Below are 16,101 nucleotides of genomic sequence, written 5' to 3'. Positions count from 1 at the left end.
CGAAGGGACTAAACTTTTGTAGCCTTTATAAAACACGGGGTGGGCAGCGGTATCGGTGCGTCAGTGAAGTGAGCACGGATAATCCTTCTCCCTCTTGTTCAAATTCTTCCGCTTGCCGAGGGCTGGTGGGCAGGGGATGTCGCCTCCTGTGTCTTTTAGTGAATTTGTGCTCTAACGTTTAAGTTATAAATGCAATGCCCGGTTTCTGCCGGTTTCGGTTCTCTGCTGGGGGAGGGAGAGTGGCGCTTCTGCCCCTCCTGGCACCGCTGCTGTTGACTAATCCTTTTGTTTTCATTCCCTTTTCTCTCTCTCTCTCAGGGTGTTTGCTCTGGAAGGAGCGCAGCGGCTGCTGCAGGGTTGCCTTATCTGCCGCAGCCCTCTGCCCGCGCCCCGCCGACAGCAGAGCCGGTGAGACGCTGCCTGCGTCGCCCCCATACTTGGCAGCCGCATCACTGCTCACCAGACCATAACGCTGTCTGAGGATCGCTACTCTGCCGCGTCACCTTTAACATATGTATCCTGCCCGGGATAATCTACCCTAGGAGTGTCCACAGAAGCCAGCTACCACTGATCCTTAACCCTGTGCTGAATAAATCCTCTCTTCTCTAATGTTGAACTCTCAGACCTTGACTATCCTGTAACCCCCACTAATGCTGCGGCCCCAATTCCATTTTTCCATCCTCTACATCACGCTGAAGAAGTAATCCCTCCCCATCTCAACCTTTTATCTGCTCATTTTAACTACTGCTGCCTTTACTCGTATCTCACACCAAACCACTACACCTCCCCTGACTTGTGAATCCCCAACACTCCCCCCACCCCCCAACTACACTGGTACTGTTGCTGCACGCCTAGCTGAAAGCACATAGTGCCATATCACTACCACGCTTCAATACTACTTAATTGCTCTCAATCCACTCGCTACCTATCTGACCAGTGCCAACAAATCCCTGAACTGACTCTCTACCCTGCTGCACCTCCACCCTCACCAGGCCACTCTTCTTGGGTCACCTCTGCCCCTTTGGAGCAGCATGGCAACTGGAGGCTACAGGGCCCCTCCAGCCACCTCCACCACTACTGACTTTCTTGAGGAGTGGAAGGCCAAAAGGGAGAAGATGCGTGCCCGGCTCTATGGAGAGGTCCCAGGTAGTGTGCTCACTGCCCCCATAGGAGTGCCTGGAGGCCCAGAGAGTGGTGTTAAGCCCCCAGTGGTAGTTGTCAACAATGAGTTGAATAACAACAACAGCTCTAGTAACTTGATGGCCATGCCAGACCGAACTGGCGGAGCAAATTGCATCTCAGTAAACACCACTTCCTCCTTGGCAAAATCATCTTCATCTCCCTCCCTGAGGAAACCCGAGGAAGAGCAGCCTGTACCACTTGGAGCTCCTTCTACTGCCGTCTGCCACGTCCCTGGAGGACGAGTCGCCCCTGAGCCAGCACTTAAGAAAGCATCGGAGAAGGTATTGTCTGCAGCTCTAGAGCCCCAGGAAGATGCTTTGGAGGGGAATGGTGCTGTAGAGGAGGCCAGCAAGGACTCCCCAACCAAGGCCAAGGAGAAGGCAAAGAGCTCCGGCCCCAGCGCAAGGAAAGGAAAGGGCCAAATTGAGAAGAGGAAGATGAGGGAGAAGAGGAGGTCTACAGGTGTTGTCAACATTCCTTCCTTGGAGGTAAGGCCTGGGCCTCAGTCTGGGCTCTCATCACTGTGCTTCAGTATTTTCCGTGATGTCTCTCTGTATAATAGTTCAAACCTCATTTTCATGTGATAAATTTGGCCTTGGATGCAAAATGCTGTTTAATGACTTGGCGTGACATTATTTGCTTCAGGTCGTACTGCAGAGCCAACTACTTATTGGTGTTGTGTTAGTATGTTCGAACAAGATGAACCTGTGCATAATCAAGGCTGATGTGGAACAATGCCCACCAAAAATATGCATCTACTGTAAGGTTGAGACTGAAATGTTAGATGGGCCAGGGTACAGGAGAGTGCTTATCCTGAAGGTTTCTGCTAATGAGCTACCTTTTAAACTGATTTGAGGCAACACATTTAATGTGTCACAAAACAAGTAATTTTGATTACTTTGAATCAATGTGATCTCTTTGGGCCTTGGTGTGTTTGTGTGCTTTTTTTTTGGTGTATGAGCTCAAACAGCGCACTCAGTCTAGTTCTTCAAAATTGTAAATCCTTCAGTCCACTCTACCTTACTGAGGCTTCTAAAGTTTACATAGAACCACATAATTGTATAATAGAAATGACAAACTTACCAGCTGGCCTCTAGATACATGTTAAGAAAGCACATGGCAGGCCTGAAAATAAACAGGCTACAACTGATGGGTGAAGATAATTTATTTGGTCTAATGGGTTATTGTGGAAGTGGTAAATAATGATTTATCAATTAGAACAAACAAACCAATGTGACTGTGCTGTAGCTAACATGGGACAGCGAACTTGATCATTTTTAGCTCGTCCATACCTTTTCATTGAAGCTTAGTGAATCAGTCTAAAGCTGCCCTAAAAAGAGTATTCTGGCCCATATTGTGAGGCCAGCTCTTCTCTGCACGATGTACGTACGAGTCTCTTAAGTATACAAGCAATGCCAAAAATATGATTTAAAAAATGTAGTCCTTGATAAGTGCCAAGGACAATTTTAACCAAACACCTGTTTGTTAAGAATTTAGTTACTTTCTCGTGGGTGTTAAAAGTTTCTGAAAGCTTCTTGACTTATAAGTCTCTTTCAATATTAACAGTACTAGAAAGAAACCAGACAGTACCACAGAGAAAAGTGTTGGTCAATATGACCAGTGATACTTTAACTCCTGAAATATACCTCCATATTCATGTAAAGCCCCTCCCCTTTGGTCCATTGGGCATCTGATCCTGATTTTTTGGTAGAACTCTTATCTAGAAATGTTTTCTCTAACTATTTTAGGGTAGCTGTAAAAGGAAAAAGTAGGGTACGTCTTGAATCCCACAATAAAGTTTGGATGTGACAAAAAAAATTCACTGCAATGAAGTTATTACTTGACTTTTGTACTCAAAATAAGACATTCTGGCAACCACTCTGAAGCCTGTTCCGAATTATGAATTTTTTGATGTGCAATATGATAAGGGCATTTAGCCTCTGTTAAAAAAAAAAGTCAGATAAAAAATATTGGACTATTTGTTCTGTAGCAACTCTCGTGAGTTCTTCACAAAAACTTCTCCTCGTTGGATTGGTGCTACTGTTGAAGATCCACAGAGTAAATGCGTTTAACTGCGCAGGCTGTATAGATTTTAAAATCGAACCACTGGGCAATGCATACTTTTTAAAAGATGCGCACACACACTACCATTTTCTGATTTAGAGAAAGACATTGAAGGCTGAAATCTTAAAAATAGAACCAAGTGCAACCTGCAGAATTCGGCGACCTTCATTTATTGATTTGTCTGGTAAATCTGCTTAATATCTCAGTCTGGGTGGGGTGTCACATCTATCTGTAGGCAAATTTGGAATGGCTACCAACCTACAAGCTTGTTTTGTGACTGATTTACTAACACCTACATCTATTGTTAATATATTTATTGCCCCTGCTGATTTTCTATTTTTTTTATAGGTCTACCTGAGCCAAACATTTTTTTGTTATTAATAACATGTACAAAGCACTCTTTCTCCCCTTGTTGGGGAGGGTCCCAGCAGTATTGCCTTGGAGTCTGAGTCCCCTCTGAGAGAGTCCACTGTGTTAGGGTTCTCACACCTAATAGAAATAGGCCTTAATTGGCCTCCTTGAATGTGCCCCTCGCCAAAGCACTGCATCTCCCCTTGTTGGGGAAGGATCCTAGCATTCCAGTCCTGGAATTTCAGATACCCCTCTGAGAGAGTCCACAGTGTTAAGGGATTCTTCACTTAGCGGAGGCCTGGGATAGTTCCCTTTATCTCTGTATGGTACCTCTTGTCAAAAGCACTTCCTCTCCCCCTTTTTGGGGAAGGTTCCAGTATGTAGGCCTTGGAATCTCAGAGACCCCTCTGAGAGGGTCCACTGCATAAAGGCAACCTCTTGCAACAGAGATGGGGAAATTATACCACTTTCTCTGGGATCACAACTTACTGTTCTTTGGACGCAGCTTTGACTCGTCTACCGGTTTGTGTCCCCGTCACCCTTTTAAACTGAATAAAATAAAAAATATACAATGCGTTCATACTTACCAGAGATTTTAGCCAGTTCTCTTCACCCACTGGTATGCGTTAACTCCTTGGACGCTCATGACGAGCTCAGCTCGTCATGGTGTACACCTCCATACACTCATGACGAGCTGAGCTCGTCATGAACAATGGGAAAACCAAAAGCTGAGCACCGGAGGAAAATAGCACTAGCATCGATGTGGTTAATGTTGTTTGTTTCCACCCACCACAGCATGTGGGGTACAGGGTCAGCTCATTTAAGCCCTTGGCTTACCTGACTTTGAGTGACCGCATTCATCTCTTACACAATGTGCATATCCACACTATGTTATTCCCTTGAGTATGGTACTAATGTTGCAGTGTTTGCTTCTACATTACAAAAAAATATCAATTGTGTCTTTTAGACCACGCTTGCATTGATTGGGTGAGGGATTGCCAGTTTCTCCAACGCTGCTACCTGGCCGCTTGTGTGTCATTTGTCTATATATAAAAATGTAAGAATTAGCAAAGTCAGAACAACGTCAGACCTGTTGGTGTTGCCAGTGCTTGTTTCGTGTGCATGTAGTAAATGGCAATTGCCGACCCACCCCATGCATTTTAGGTGGTGTGAAGTCTTGCTCATGTGTTCTGCTGGGTGCCACCAACTCTAACAGTGCCACTGTTTTTTCAAGGTGAAAAGGCGAAAGTAGAGTTTTACAGCGACAAGTGAAATGCATGTAAAGAATGCCTACATCTGTTGCTGACATATCTGCGTACCGGCATCAGGATATAAATTAGAACTGAAGTTTCACGGGTCTCTTAAACACAGGTGCATTCACATTTTAGCCTCTCGCACTCTTACATGTAGGCAGTGACGTCCACACCAGGCCTCTCATTTTTTCTTTTCCATTTCCTCCTTTATCCTCTGTTCTCTCATTTCCTTAGTTGTGTGACCAGAGAAGCTTTCTGAATATCATGTGACCAAAAGTATATATATGAGTCGTTTCTCCCCAATTATATCACTATGTCCTCAGATCATTGATACGTTCTATTATTGCTTCTCTAGACATCTGTTTTGTATTGAAAACAATAACAAATTGAAATGAATAGCACTGCTGCATTCAATATGTCTGCACCTGTGATCTGCATATTAACGATGTAAGTCAAAACGAAGAAGACCATTTCATATCTGAAAGATTATGTTCTTATTCACCCCTACGGTTGTCATCATGCTTTACAAAAAAGTGCGTACGACGCAGTGCTCATAGGGGAAAAAATTGTGAACAATAAAATTTGACTCTGGGACGGCCTCTGTTTTAACACGGTTCAAACGTTCAATCCAAATCATGTTCCTTTTTGTAATTAATTATATGAAGGACAATCCCAGAGTTAGAGTCGATTTTTCAATCCAAAATATAAATCAAATTGTCTCTCCTCAAGGCAGATCAACTTTGGTTTAACCCAAACCCCCTCCTCCTCAATATTGGATCCATTACCCAGTCTGCGTGGAAGACTGGTGGTAATCAGGTGAAGTGTTCCAGTTTCTGTTGCGATCCGTGGGCAGAGAGGTTTTGACACAGCTTTGAGAATTGACGAAGGATTGGTCCTTCTGGAACCGTGAACCCTTGAAGTGACACTGGGTTGGTAAATCTGAACCTGGCTAATTAATGTATCCAGTATGGAGGCATTAAACCAAACGGTTGATCTGTCCTGAGGACAACCATTTGAGTTTGATTATAGGTTGTCACCAAATATGGGATTGACGTTCATACATTACAAAAAAGAACAACATTTGGTTTGAACTGTGTGAAAGCGGGGTACATCCCTGAGATGTACATATGTGGAGAAGTATGGCTCACTGGTTAGAGGACAAAAAACACACAAGGGTCTTGACTCCTAACTCAGCGCGGCTGAGTCAAACCAGAACTATATAACAAAACAGATGCCACTGCTGAGAAACACCTTTGGCCTACAAAAATTTGTAAAATTAGCTGTTTAGATTCAAGCAAAAACAACCAGCTCAACGTATAGCAACGTACAAAATTTAATCTTTTTGAATTTTTCTTTGTTTCTGACACTATATTTTAGTGCATGGAAAAACAGACAATTTTATATACAATATGATATGATATATTGTATATAAAGTTGTCTGTTTTTCCATGCACTAAAATATAGTGTCAGAAACTAAGAAAAATTCAAAAAGATTACATTTTGTACGTTGCTATACGTTGAGCTGGTTGTTTTTGCTTGAATCTAAACAGCTAATTTTACAAATTTTTGTAGGCCAACGGTGTTTCTCAGCAGTGGCATCTGTTTTGTTATATAGTCACTGGTTAGAGGAGGCAGACCTGGAAGCAGAGGTCAGCCCGGGACCAGGGTTCAATTCCCGGCTTGGCGGGGTTTTGAGTCCTAAAATGTCCATGGACTCGACAATTCTCGCTCCGGTGCCTACTCGATTCACGGGTTCACACTCTGCGACTCTGGGCAATAGCTTGCTTAATCTCCACAACGGCCCCTCGCGGCGGGATGCCTGGCTTTCACCTTGCGGATACCCTGCCGGGGTTATCTCACAGGGGAATACCAGGATGGGTTCCCTAAGCAAGCGCTTAGAAACCGCTCGGTGATTTGCGCTATATAAATTCCTGTACATTTACATATGTGTTTCGTATTTTACTGTTCAGACAATGTATCCACCTCTGAGCGCAGTGCCGTTCGATGGCACTTTTTTGGAAAGCGCAAACACGTTCACAATTAATAAGAATTTAATATTTTGCGTAAGAAAGGGACGTGTTAGGTTTGATTTACAACATTAAATAATATGCCGGTCATAGGTGGAAACACATGGAATACCCGTATGCTTAAACACGGCCCACCGAACTTCTGTTCTAATTTATATGCCATGCCTGTGAAACCTGCAGCAAGAGCCATTGGTGCGTGTCTGACATCCTGTACTGTGTATTGGACACGACGTGATATATATTTGTTTTTACAACTTGTGTGTGCTGCATGGGAGTCGGAAGTGGTCCCAGAGTGATGCTGCGGCCTGCGCCGGGCCCTAGGAGCCAGCACCCTGCCTAATGGCAGGCTTGGGCATTCGTACTTTTATCTTATCGTCTTCCTGCTGCAGTTTGAGCACGGTTCGCTGGCCAGTTGGCACCTCCCCCCTCCCCTCTGATGACAACAGAAGGGAGTCATTAATGCTTAATTAGCACCTACAGTGGAATGTACTGACCCCCGCGGCCCACTGGGTTTGAAGAATGTGAATTTTACCTTCGAGTGGAGGCCGGAACTGCGAGCCCCGCGAGACAGCAGGGATCCCACGCATCCCGAAGGAGAAAGTCCGCCTCCTCTTATGGACTGGAAGGACCTCTGTGACAAGTGTCTCACAGACTGGCCTTTACAAAAGCTGCACTACCGTTTCAAATAAAATATTTTATTGGCATTTAAACAGATGCTGCTCAGACAAGGTAACTGGCATCATTTGCATTGCAAGTCAAACGCAACATAAAATTATTATAAGGTATGAACAGGTCGCCAAGATGTATACATTCTTCCTGCCATTGTTTTATGGTCAATTAACCTAGTTAATCTTGAGGTAAAGGATTGGAGGACATGACATTGTAATTGTCAGTTGTGTAGCCGACGAGTGTCACTTGTACAGTGTGCCCTTGTAGTAGCTGCCAAGTCTCCCCGGTCCATGCCTGATGTGCTGCTCCAGGACGGGTTTTCTTTTCTTTGAATTCTTTGACATGTATGTAGTATCTGACCTGAAGGGTCTGCAAGGCGGAGGTGGTGTGGGCTTGGAAGGTGCACAGGTCCAATGTGTCCTATATGGAAACCGTTTGACGCTGTGCTTAAGATCCACAGGTGTTCTCTCTTCACAGCACTTGGCCGGGGTGGCAACAGTGTGGTTGCACAGGAATGCTTTTTTTGTGTGGAAGAGTGTGCTTAGCCACTCCAATGTCTCAAAACGTTGCTGGCCAACTACATATGCGAAGCCTGTTGTAATGAAGTATGCTTTATTTACACATAAACAACTGATACAAGTTGCAATCACTCTGTTAAGGAAAAAAAAACATAGGCGTTCAATAAATGGAACTTTATTTTACAAATATCAAGAGGCTGCAGTTGGAGATGAATGAGATAGTAAGTAATTAAGTTCAATGTTTTTTCCGAAAACCTTTCTTAGTACCAATGACATAACAATTTCAAGTTGATCTATACCTTCTTGTAGACTGCCTGAACTTGACACTTTACCTCTGGCCTTTGCTTTTGCAAGGTTTCATGAGGGTAGCTTGCATGGCTCCAGTCGCCACTCATTCAGCAAGGATCGCTAGAGTGATTGCTAGATGTCTGTACCTATCCACAGCATTTGATAGCCAGAAGAACTTATCTCTTACTTGCATTGAGGCCTATTTTACCCCTTGCTCCTTGCAATGAGATTAAGACATTAACTCCACCCCGTCTGCAGTTTACACAGGAGACAGATGGCTTTCTTTAATCTTGAATATCAAAGTGTAACACCAGAATATTAAGTCTCTCTAAAAACCGTCTGCATCTGTTCTATGCGAGACAGATCTAGGCTTCCCAGATTCTCTCACACTGTGACTGGAGCCTTAGGGACTCCCTGCAAATGTATACCTTTTTTTATTTTTTATTTCTTGAAGTGACTTCCACTTACAGATCTTGAGCAGCATAGCCATGTATCAGGTGACAGATCTCACTAGCTCCTGCTTTAAGAGGTCCGATCTCTCCCTCCGTTTATACAGATCTCGCAGATGCTCTTCATACATAGAGATCTCTAAACTATGTATATCTTACAGAATTAGGTGTGCATTGCTTTTTACAGGTACATCTCAAAACCCGCATTTATATACCTTGAATGCCCAGCATCTAGACCATAAAGGCGATTGACTCAAGGCTGCACACTACTTCTCTGGACAGCATTATGTCAGTGGATAGCGTGTCTTCTGGCTACAGAGATATTAAAAATCCGTGCATTTGGCTGTAAAGCTCAGATTGCATAGACTAGAGCAGTGGCTCTTAGCCTATGACCTGGGGACCCCTGTGGGTCTGCGCCTGTTGTACAGAATTGAATAATATACAATTTAATAAAGTATACACAAATAAGGAACCAACACTGAAAATGTAAAAACTTTCTCTATATTTGATTGTGACTTACACAAAATATTTCAGTATTTGAACATTTAATTGTGTATACTTAATTTTGTATATTGGTTTGAGGTCCAAATCGTAGAAATTGCTTACGCCGGTGGTCCAAGGTTTCTAATAATGACTTAGTGGGGGTCCCCAGCTTCCACTCATTAGCAAGTGGGGATACCTAGAAGTCAAAAGCTTAAGAACAGCTGGACTGACTGCAGCACTAAACTTTGGACCTAATCTTGCCTTTAAATGTAAAGTTGCTTCTCCTGCTCCTCCGAAGAGAGTACTAGAACATGATTTTGTTTCCAGTGCACATCATGTAAATATCACACACGCTCACTTAGACTTTATTGTAATATTGCACATTTTGTGAAAAGCTGAATACATGGAGATGTGTTGGCACAGCACCTAGGACTGACTCTTGTGTATACTGCAGTATGATTGGGGTTATTTATCAACAAGATAAGAATTTCTCATGAAGTATAGTATTGGACTGCAAATCTGCTGAACTATGGGAAGACAAAGGCTACTCGAGTCAGGAGAAAGTGGGTAAGAGGACAGTGTAGGGCAGAAAGTATAACTGATGTCGGTCCAAGCATTAACTTTTGAATAATATACCTGCCCCTCGCTAAACCAAAGCTCCTTTGATGCAGTGCTTTTACAAAACTCTTGAAATAATGGGTAAACAGTGATTTTCTCAATATAATATTCCTTTTCTAAGTTACAAGATTGTTACAAACACTCACATGTAAAGTTGATTAGATTCCCCATTCTGCCTACATATAAGCTATGATTAATATTTAACTTATTATAGGAACCGTATCTGTATATTATTGTCCATCTGATAGTTTAAAAAAAAAATATTTTTTAATATTTTTATTGAAGTCCCAAAGTTACAATACAATTAACATAATACATCCATAAAAAAAGATTATAGGCATCAAATTAAAATTGTAAGAATAAATAGGTAGTATGCAAAGCACTAAAAGGAAAATCCGGGACAAATACGAAAAACAAAGAGTTCCAATAGCTTATAAACATGTGTAAGGCAATGACCCCTCATTTTTTGTCAAATCTATTTTATTAGCATTTTATAGTAGTGCAATATTCAGATATTATAACAGGACAATTCAGGCGCACCAGTGCGTTAACAATTCACAGATCGGCTTGTTGTACAGTCCTGAGGCCATGCTTAGACAACACATTCGGGCTGTGCATGCGCTGTGTCCCGGTATATACACGCAGGATTGTGCCCCGGAGTCCTCTGGAGTGTTGCACGGCGCAATGACCCCTCATGATCTTAATCAAAATATGTAGCCCAGATTTTTTCGAACTTCCTAAGTCCCCCAACACGTATTGCATAAGTGCGTTCATTTCTCTTGACCGATTTCATTTTATAAACCCACTCTAGAACAGAGGGTATCAACTCAGAACGCCACCTCTGCAGCAAAAGTGATCTCGCTACTGCCATTGCGATGTACAGAAATGTAACCAATTGATCAGGAAAAAGATCTGGATCAAAACCAATAATAATTAACAAATTATTCACTGCTAATTGAATGCCACATTCAGTTTCCAGATAGCAGAAAATATCCTCCCGGAACCTCTGAATCTTAGGACATTCTAGCATAATATGTGACCAAGTCCATCTGGTTGTTGATGTAAGTTTTTTGTGGAGGTTGGAACGAGCTGTAATACAGACACCATGTTCGATTTGGAGCAGATTGATTCTTTATCAAAATACTGAAATGTTAATCTCATATTTAGAATGAGCTGAAAATGTAAAAGAAAAGTCGCTTTGCAGCACGAGCTGCATCGTTCCAATGTTCATAGCTTTAAAGGCGAGTTTGTGTTGGAAACGAGGTTAAATGTCCTCACCTGTACCATGTTTCCAGTTGTGGGATATTGTGGGATCTCAGATCGAAACAGGCATTGGTAACACCAGTAGGTCTCAACTTAATTTGCCAATCTTTGTAAACGCACACAAATGTATTTACATGTGCTGCATGCACAAATGCTATTTATTACATTAAATCCGGTCGTGTTGGCCTTGCCAGTGCTGGGCAAAAGTATTGTTCTCTGTATGGAATGCATACAGGAAATAAATAATTGAATGTGACAAGCAGCACGATGATTGAGTGTACAATTCAAATGCCCTAGTCCCTCATGCATTTCTTTGGAGCATTTCCTGGAAGGTAGAAAGCAAATAGGCACTAGCTTGAGGTTAGAGAGTATTACCCCACTGGATGATGCCAAATCCCACTTTAAAGAATTTGTAACAGTACATCTAGCTGACAGATGCGCTGTCAATTGATACCATAAAAGATTGCTTTCTGTAAATAGTGCATGTGTGAGATAGAGAACTTCATGTGTGATGATTCAGTGTACTTTTGGGTGGAGGTAACGCCCATTCTGCTTACATATAAGTTATTGGTAACAGTAGGTCTTGGAGACAGCTATGCTGTGAGGCAAGACCTAAAACACGAGCATTAGCACAGCCAGTGTATTTCACTCTTGAGGCCTAGTGGCTTTACTACTGCTTTTCAGCCATTCTGTTCTGGGGGAGTAACACTGATGGCACTAATTGGGTGGAGGGGGCAAAACAAGGGGTAGTGAGGAGAAGCAGTTGGTGACAGTAGGAAGGCGCAGCTGGCGTAAGGAAGGAGCACAGACTGGGTATGAGGAGGAGAAGCAACGAGTGACCGAAGGAGAGGATGTGGGATGAAGCAACATGGAAGGCAGGTGTGTTAAGGAGAATCAATGAATGAATGAATCAATGAATGAATGAATTAAATTTGTATAGCGCATAAATTCTCCAAAGGAAAGCAGCAGACGAGTAACAAAGCGTGTGGGTGAGAAACACGAAGGTAAGAAAGCAATTGGAGAAGGACAATAGTAGGCACACCATGGAGGGCGGGCTTGGAGAAGCTCACAGGCAACTGAGCAAAGTGAAGGAGGTGAGAATTACACGATGGAGACAGCTCGAAAATGGAGGCGCACTTGTGGAGCTCTTAACCAAAAAGAAAGAAAATGTAGTTGCAAAGCAAGTAGTGGAAGGATGGACACCAGGCAGTCAACATATGATGAAGTGGCTATGCTCAATGAAGCAAAAAAAAAAAAAGATTGACAAGCTGGGGCATAAATAAGAGGCAGGCAAGTGAGAGTAACAGGAAAGTCAACTAATAGTATGTAATGGGTGGGCTCAGGGAGGACTTGGCATGGTAGTTCGGGCTGGAGTGTTCGGATTAGAACGGGGTCGAGGCTGATTTGCATATGACTGGGTCCTAACTGAGGTGGCATGGTGGGTGAAAAACGATGGATTGGGGTGCGGCTTGGGCGATTGCCAGTGGCTGAGATTAAATCAAGAATTCAATCAAACACCTTGTTGATAGATTACCAAATAACATTCCTTTAAAGCCAGCCCTGTTGGCATTGCCAGTGCTTTTTTCTCCAGTTTTCAACTTTGTAGACCCTCGGTTTGCCAGTGCTGCACATAAGTTCTTATTTGGTCGAGCCTGGGCAGCTCATGCGCTGCTCTGCAAAGGCATGCTTTATTAGAGTATGCCCTTGAACCCCACCCACTCTCCGCCCATATTTGTCTTTGGCTTGTGTCATTGTCCTTCGTAAATGCTGGCTTCTGATTCGTTAATAGGCTTGTTAGTCCCTCCTTGGTACCGCCTTGTCTTCATTTGTAACCTTCCATGAGGACAGGCCCTCTTTACTTCTCTTGTTACACCGTATGTCTTCATCTGTAAGCACTATTTTCTTTAATGAGTTTCTCCTACTACAGGCACGGCATCCAGTCCTGCAACATTCAGCACGCCATGCGCTCTTTCACTTTCCGAGCAGCTTGGCACTATGGCGACCGAAGCTTTAAAATGAAATCGGTCTCCCATTTACAAGAGAATGAGCTATTGACATTGTAAATGACTGCCTTTTATTTATGTGCTAATTATCAAAACGGATAAATAGAAGGCATTGTCATTTGCAATGCCAATAGCTAAAGCTCTCGCAAATGCGAGACCTGTTGCAGTGCAAATGCTTGTTTTTTAATGGGAATGGCTTGAGTATTGCAGCCTTTATTTTTCCAGAAAGACTGTTTACTCCTGATCCCCCATCCCAATAAATCAGTGCAGCAAAACTTCGGGGATCTGACATAATCTCCCTTTGTGAAAGTAGTGGACAATGTGAATAGAAACATTTAAGAAATAGAGGTTGCATTCCTTCTGTGTGCTCAGAAATCTAGGCACTCGAAGGTTGTTCTTTGGATTTGCAGGTCACCACTTTATAGGTATTGCGTATTTGCGGCAAACGGATCCCTTGTATAGCAGGTACACTAAACAGTTGTTTGCTATTGGTATGCATTGAGCTACTTGGTGAATTTGAAGTTTGCTGCTATTTTAAACACTAGACCAGGTTAGTTTGATCCTTCTGTTTCGGCATTTGCGGTGTTGACTCCTATACAAAGTGTGTGTCTCCCTAAATGTTTGTGATGCTTTCAGCTTGATATGCTACAATTTACAGTTGAGCGCAAGATACCAAATACCTTAGGATGTACACTTTAAACTGCTTAACAAGGAAGGAACCAAGCTTTCAGATTGTAGCAACTAATGACAAGCGCTGGGTCTATCCTGGGGAAAAAAGGCATATAATATAATGCAGTTATACCATGAACCATAATGCGATCGCTTCTGAGTAGTTATGATAAATGTTAGTATAGTGTTTAAAAGTTAACGGGAACTTCCAGGTATTCATTATAGAATCTTACGTTAGTAGCAACATCGCTGCAACCAGTCTTGTTGAAGACCGAGTTTTTGATCATTATAGAAAAACACATCTAATTCCATTAGACTGTACTTGAAGCACAGAAGAGGCTGACATCTGAAGGACATCCAGACAGGCATTAATATTGATGAAGTTAGTGAAGTTATCTGAAAATGAAATAATAGTTAAATATTTAAAAATAGTGATCCCAGGCAGCCTCGAAAGATGTCTACCAAAATTGAATCAAGGTTATGACTGGGTGATCTGGTGACAGTGTAGACCTTAATAGCTATTATTTATCTATACTTGGGTAAAGCTCAGTTTCAGAAGGAAGACTTATGAGAAAGTTGAACTGCTGTTGGAAGCGAGCCAGGTTGGTAAGTTTGGATACAAACTTCAGTAGTATTGGATAACTCTGGCAAATGGAGTTCATATTTGGAAGATTGAGGTGACCAGGGAGGTACCTCAAAGTGATACATCCGCGGCAGGGAAAAAATATGTTGGCTTGTCAGCTACCTTAATAAAAAAAGTTTTAGGAATTCTAAACAGATTGAGTCTTACTGGTGTTGGTTCGCTTAGGTCACTGCAACATGTAGCATCAAGCTGTTTATTTCAGTACAGGTTGAAGGCCACAGCTATATATAGTAGTATGGAACAGACTGAGTAAAAAGGGTTAAGCAGAAGGTCATGTGAATTGTCTTCTTAAATAGTATACATTATATATGTAGATGGGAGTGACCTAATAAAATGATCAATCAAATGTTTCTATTTGTAATGTGTGTTAAATCAATCTAGTATTGAACTCTCTAAAAGTACAAATAAAACTAAATTCTACAAGTCTACTTTCAGAAAGTACTTTATCTCTTTGAACATCTTCCTCATCCTAGTCCTTACAAATTGAAGTGTTCCTCATCCAGCAGACAAGGTTTACTTATCCTATTGCTAAAAAATACTTTGTTTAAAGAAATATATCTGGTCTCTAGCACCTGTGCTTGCCATCCAAGGGTGTTACAAATACAAATCCATCCCTCCAGGTGGCTGCTGTTTTTTCTGTGTTGCTAGCATAACTTGGTACATTCATGGTATGCTCTCTGGGCACTCAGTAGAACGGATGGATGCAGTGCCACATTATGAGCTTTTTCTCTCTGGTTTTCTCACCAATGTGGTACTCAGGATAACCCTGTCCTCATGCTTAAAATCTCTCCAGCTTTTTGTTCCTCACAGATGTTGATCCCAACTGGGATCTTTTCAGTCTTCCTATGACAAGGAATTGGGTTGGCACATTCTGTACGTGCAGGGGACGCCCTGTCTCTTTGCTCGGGGTTATTTCTTGTTGTTGTGGTCCGATGAATGGGTGTTTTAATAGATATAGGTCTGCCTCTTCGTTTTGCTTTTTGAGCCTAATTGAGGGACTTTTACAATGCTTCTTCTGTTATTTGCGAAATCTTTAATGCCTCACTTTCATCTGAGAGGTGGTCATGAACTTTTAGCTTCCTTAGCTTATCAAGTATTCGCCTCTAGTCTAAATTATTTATTGTGTGATTTAATCCTTCAAAGTCACAATTATACAGTCCGTCTTCTGTGTTTTTTCTTTTTTCTGTATCCTGTGGCGGGTCTATTCTGCTTTGGTGCATGCTCACTGCTATGCTATGCAGATTTGTATAGCGCACAGCTGCCCCGGCATAGAGCGTCCCAGCACTGAAACAGAAAACAGCAGACAACATATAAGAGTCTATAGTGGGGGAAAGAGGTGCGTTTTGTTGGCCTTCTGGAAAGCCAGGTAGTCTGTCACTCTCTCTGGACTGACGAAGATGGATGAGGAAACTTTGCCTGATTTAGTTACCAGTTCTGTTATTTTCATCTTCAAAACCCATTGTAATGACATATAGTATGCTCAGCATTTGCAGGAACTAATGGTAATAAGGGTACGATGGCTCAGGTGGTTCGCCATAGCCACAGAGAGCCTTGCTGCCTGTCAGACGCCTTTAGGGGAAAAGAAACAACTAGCCTCTGCACACCCTGCCCGCCTCTCGCT

The 16,101-nt window shown here is 42.5% G+C and overlaps 1 protein-coding gene across 1 annotated transcript in view; it reads left to right on the top strand.

Annotated features, from left to right (window-relative positions):
• The window catches only part of PAWR (pro-apoptotic WT1 regulator), a 344,709-nt gene that overhangs the window by 346 nt on the left and 328,262 nt on the right, over positions 1 to 16,101 (top strand). The window contains exon 2 of the mRNA XM_086919590.1: positions 319 to 1,670. Within this exon, the coding sequence (XP_086775716.1) occupies positions 1,032 to 1,670 (639 nt within the window). The 5' untranslated portion in view covers positions 319 to 1,031. The remainder of the gene's footprint in view (positions 1 to 318; positions 1,671 to 16,101) is intronic.

Source organism: Lissotriton vulgaris, chromosome 1_1 (genome assembly GCF_964263255.1).
Source record: "Lissotriton vulgaris chromosome 1_1, aLisVul1.2, whole genome shotgun sequence".
Classification (NCBI taxonomy): Eukaryota; Metazoa; Chordata; class Amphibia; order Caudata; family Salamandridae; genus Lissotriton; species Lissotriton vulgaris.
Note: the sequence above shows the minus strand (reverse complement) of the source record. Positions and strands in the feature narration are given on the sequence as shown.